Raw genomic sequence first — 5,401 nt, forward strand, 5'->3', positions numbered from 1 at the left:
GCTAAGTTGTTATCAGGTGCAATTTCAAGTAAAGGAGGGTCAAAATTAGGGTTAGAAAAATCGAGTGTTTATCATGAGATTTGAGAATTGAGAAGGAAACAAAAATGAAGGAAACTAGAAAAGTTGTTGTCTACTTGTATTGTGCTTACATACCGGTTACATAGGAGTATGATACGTGCGAAGATGAAAAGTCATCTGGTAATACTAAATAGCCAAAAATTTCTTGGATGAATAAAATAATTAACAAATAAACCGTTAGACATTTAATAATCAATTAAAATAATAATAGTAAATTAATATATATTAATAAATATTAAAAAATTTAAATGGGTTGGCGGGTTGTAAAAGAGTTAAGAATTCTAACCCCAACCCAACCCATTTAATTAAACGGGTTAAACAGGTTGATCCGTTTATTTAAACGGGTTGAAAATCTTAACCCAACTTGCTTTTTATTGGGTTGGGTTGACGGGTTTGGGTTGGGATTGCCAGCCCTACTAAGGTACTTACGAGGAACAACAGGATACAGAATCAAGTACGAGAGGATGGGACAAAATCAACTCATTGGATATATTGATATTAGTCACAATGTTGACCTGAATGACGGAAAAAACAACCGGTCATATTTTCTACTATGGGTCATCCCCGATAACATGGTGTTCGTAAAAACAAGATACCGTTGCTTTATCATCTTGCGATGCGGAGTATATGGCAGCCACCGCGGCTGCATGTCAAACAGTATGGCTTTAAGATTTGCTAGGAGAAATCATGAACAAACCACGATAGAAGGTGGTTCTAACACATCGACACAATTCGGCTATCAAACTAACGAATAATCCTATTTTTCATGGAAGGAGTAAACACATCAACACAAGGTTTCACTTCATTTGTAATTGTGTTGAAAACGAACAAGTGGAGGTGGAGTACATTCCTGGTGAAGAATAAAAGACGCATATTCTTACAAAACCACTAGCTCGAACCAAGTTCAAGGAAATGTGGAGCTTGATCGGGATCGAAGAAGTCTCTAGAAGAACTTAGAGATTCGGGAGTGATTGTTAGAATCCTAAGTCGTGGATACCAAACACTTGGTGAACAAGCAATTGGATTATGGCAAGTCGGTCATATCTTTCCTAATTGTAATCTAATACAAGCCGATTATTAGATTCTATAAATACAATGTCTTGATCGAGTCAAGGGTTAAGAAACACAGATTGTAATCGAAAGGTTTTGAGATATTTTCCTATAATCAAAGAGTAGTTTGATTTATTTGTTTGCAATCTTTATTTTCTAAACGTAAATTTTCAGACAAGAGACGCAAATCCCCATACTGTTGTTGATTATGAAAAATATAAGAAAAAGAATAAACTGAAAATCTTATTTCATAATGATACCTTATGGCCTTTATCGATGTGTGTAAACTAAAAAGGGGAATATAGACCTTGTAGTCATATTTTAATAAGGTTGGATCGACGAATTTAGAGAAGAAGATGCCGGAAAAATAGCAAAGTGTTTGATAAAAAAAACAACTGGGACATTATGAAAAAAAAATCAAAGTTTTGTGACCCCTTAGAAATACATTTTGGTGAGGATGAATATTGGTTGGTATAAAACTGAATCCAACCCATACTAATCAGCTTTAGCTTTTAAAAAACCACTATAATTATCTTAATATGAACTAATGACTATCCATAATATATGTGAATGAGTTTGGCTAAACATTTTTATTTAAAATCAATAAAATCGAGTTGATTTATAAGACCCATCAATACAACCCAAGTTATATATCAATTGTCTTTCAACAAAAAAAAATGGAAAAACAGTAGGCATTAATCCTAGGTAATCATGTATTTTATTTAGTTGTGTTGAATAAGACATTTAAATGTAGGATTTTTAGAATAAGTTACTTAAAATAAAAATCAGTTGAAACTTGAAAGTACTTTTAATGCAATTTTCATTTTGCAAATGTGAAGTTTAAGAAACTTAAAGGGTGAGTTGTGACAACTAAAGGAATTTAATTATTAAGGAACAATGTACACGGACTCATGTGCTCAAATCTCTCGATCGTCATTTCTTGTGCTTTTGATGTTGTCTCGTATATGAAATTGGAGCATCCCAAATCCTCAGTCCCTAACCTTTCGCTGCCCGATTTCTCAACAGAAGCGAAAGGGTTTCCATTACAGGTTCGCTTCTATCTCTCATGGGTTTTGTGCTAAATCCTGGGGTTTCCCACACATATGTGCTGCCGGGATTTCAGTCATTTTGAAATTGGTAGAACACTGCTATAATCTGTTGTTTGATTATATTACCTCCTGAGGCTATTGTAAATGGATCTAGGAATTTGGATGTGGATCTGGAGGCTTATACCTTGTTTCTCTTGATTCGAGTATTTACATCTTCAATTTCATGATTATGAACATTGTTTAACTTGATTTTTGGAATTAGATTAACCTTTTGTTTATGATTTTGGCACCAAGGAAACTCGATCTCATGGTGGTGCTTTAATTCTATCAAGGAGGGGATTCGCTGCTCATCCTTTCGAATTACAGTTTACCATACATATCCTGGAAATTGTAATGAAATAACAAACAATTGTAAAACTTGCAATAAAACTTTTAATGAATTTGATTTCCAATAAATGTAAAGTTGGACTTCTGCTGTTTGTGTGAGGTGATATAAAGGTTCACTCTCTTCTACCTTCACTTGAGCTGTAACATCTATAGCTCTTCGTGGTAATGAACTAATGTTAACATTTCTGTTTCATTTTGCCATTAGGATTAGTAATATATTAAACAACATGGGGTTCCCTTTCTTATAACATCTAGCTTTATCATAGTACTAAGGAATATATGTTTGAAATCAGCATTGACTGGCAGAATATTTCTGTGTGCTTGTGTTTTTAATCTTGATAACATCACATGTAAATAGTTATAATGTTCTTTTACAATTTTCATAGATTCTAAGTTCTAACTATGTGCTTTTTTGTACTCTTAGGTTTGATATTATGTCTATGAACTGGGCTCAACGCAAAATCTTCCTTTACAATGTCACTTTTGGACTATACATGTTGGATCCATGGGAGCGCTATTTGTTCAGTATCCTTTTTCGTTCATGATTCAATTTGTTATTTTGTGTTGGTTTTTTAAGACACAAGTGGATGCGATTGGACAAGCTTTTAGGGATATTTTTTATGATAAAGATGCATAGGGCATTCACGTCTTTTTCAAGCTTTTAGGGATATTTCCGAGTCTTTTGACTACTTAACTTGTGATAGATGCTTTGGTAATTGTCTTGATGTGGTTCATATTCTACAACGGATATCGGAACCTCAATGAATTATGCAAAAGGTTAGCATCTTTTTTTCACCTTGTCTAAGCTTTCTAAAAGTGGAAAGGAAAATTAAATGAGGGAAAAAAGAAAAACACCTATATATAGCTTACTAGATTAAGTCATGTCTCTTTTAATTCCATTTAGTAAAAAAGAAATAATACCTCAATTATGCATTTACATTTTCTCAGGCATTTATGGTGAAGGTTGAGCCTAGAATGAAATCGAAAAAGAAAAAGGAACAGGAGTTTTTTGTGCAACTTTTGTTTTTGGATAATGAAATCAAAAAGTATATTTTGAATAAAAACACCATTCAAAAGGTACATCTTTAACCAACCGAGCTATGATTACTTCCTGGATGCTCATTTGTTGTGTCTGACTTCTTTTAGGTTGTTGACTTGTTGTAGCTTGCATCATCTGTACAATTTTTGCCTCATTTCAAAGTTACTTTTTTTTTTCTTTTCATTTTGTGGATCAGTAACAATAATTATTTCGATTGTTTCATATTTTAATTGAATTGTCATTTTTGTATACCTTTTAGTTCTGAAATTTTTACTCAAACATGATTCTCATTGCACCCTGTTGATTTCTTTTCATGGATGTTCGTAGTTGTAATTTACACTTCCCCTCTTCTGCATATTGATGATTTTGTCTCTCAGAACATCCACGCAATATATATTATATTCATTCTCTGTATGGATAAGTTGATATGATTGAGAAAGTGTGAACTTGTGATTGACAAATTTTTTCAAGCATGTAGTTAGAAAATATGGAAGAAATACACACCTTATATACTCTATCAAGAGGACCAATAGTTTTAAGATGAACGAGTGTTTTGCCTTGAATGAACAAATTTAATACCTAGGTTTTTTGTTTATAGTTTCTTGATTCCATATTTCAAGCTTTGCTTCGTTTATTTAGTTTGTTTGCATGATAAATTTTAGACAAAATTGCAAAAGTGGTCCTTTTGGTTTACTGATTTTTTTGGGTACTGTCCAAAAGGTTTTGAAGTTGTAGGTTTGGTATTTTAAACCTACTTGTTGGATTTGATCCACATCAAATTTAAGAGGACTCTATCACCCTTAATATAATTGATTTTTGATTATCTTTATTTATTATTTTAAACAAAAAGGTCCCATATTTTTGGTTTTCTGAATCTCAATTTTGGTATAAATGCTATTGTTATTAGATTGGGTTCCAAGGATCAAAGGAGTTGGAAGACTGTGAAAGCCAACGCTTTTGGTTTTCTAAATTTCAATTTTGGAAGAGATGCAATAAGGCCAGGCTTATCAATTTTTGTTTTTTGTTAGACTTTATTAGTAGCAAAAATATCTCCAATGGCGTTTTACTTCCCAATTGTGAATGAAAATACCGAAAGGTAATTGCAATTAGGAGCTTGTTAATATGCTGATTTGTGAGGAAGTATCTCGTTTTAATAATTAAAGGATTTCGTGTGATCAAGTTTGAGGTTAGGGTTTGTATATTGGTGGGTTGGAATAAGGTTTGATCCGATTCAATCAGGTGAATCCAAATTAACTTCGGTTTTCAAAACGTAAATCCGAATAGTCCAAATAAAATTCAAATCCGATCCAAACCAATCAAATTACAATTCGGTTGGATTGGTTTTTACAATTTGGTTTTCAAAAAGCATGACATTTAAAATTATATTAACATATTATTAATCAACTTCAAAATAAATTGTTTGGTGAGAATTAAAATTATGAACAACTATTAAAAAATTATTATAATTCAATATTTTATAGATAAAAGCTATAAATATACATTGAAGTATTTTATTGGATAATATTTTTTAATCTATTTAAAAATACAATTTAACAAATTAATAAATAACTAAAAGATGTATATTTGAAATATATATATATATATATATATATATATATATATATATATATATATATATATATATATATATATAATAATAATAATAATAATAATAATAATAATAATATCTTATTCGGTTTTTTTGGACTATTTGGTTTTAATTTTATAAACCGTAAACAATCCGAAATCTAAAATAATAATTCGGTTTTACTGGAAACCCATTCAAAAATACAAATAT

The 5,401-nt window shown here is 31.1% G+C and overlaps 1 protein-coding gene across 4 annotated transcripts; it reads left to right on the plus strand.

The window, feature by feature from the left end:
- The first annotated feature begins 2,027 nt into the window (after positions 1-2,027).
- LOC145081249 (uncharacterized) lies at positions 2,028-4,782 on the plus strand. Of its 4 annotated transcripts, none has more exons than XR_013695833.1 (5): positions 2,028-2,177; positions 2,989-3,089; positions 3,269-3,341; positions 3,513-3,641; positions 4,511-4,782. XR_013695833.1 is itself a non-coding variant. In XM_079023231.1 (4 exons), exons 2-4 carry the CDS (start codon positions 2,999-3,001, stop codon positions 3,523-3,525), a joined length of 177 nt encoding a protein of 58 aa, XP_078879357.1. In that variant the 5' UTR covers positions 2,028-2,177; positions 2,989-2,998; the 3' UTR covers positions 3,526-3,854. The 4 variants fall into 4 exon arrangements, 1 of the variants encoding a protein (XP_078879357.1); XR_013695827.1 differs by lacking the exon at positions 4,511-4,782 and adding an exon at positions 3,711-3,854; XR_013695839.1 differs by lacking the exon at positions 4,511-4,782 and adding an exon at positions 3,729-3,854.
- The last annotated feature ends 619 nt before the right edge of the window (positions 4,783-5,401 follow it).

This window comes from Lactuca serriola, chromosome 1, assembly GCF_051521515.1.
Source record: "Lactuca serriola cultivar US96UC23 chromosome 1, Lser_US96UC23_V15, whole genome shotgun sequence".
Taxonomy (NCBI): domain Eukaryota; kingdom Viridiplantae; phylum Streptophyta; class Magnoliopsida; order Asterales; family Asteraceae; genus Lactuca; species Lactuca serriola.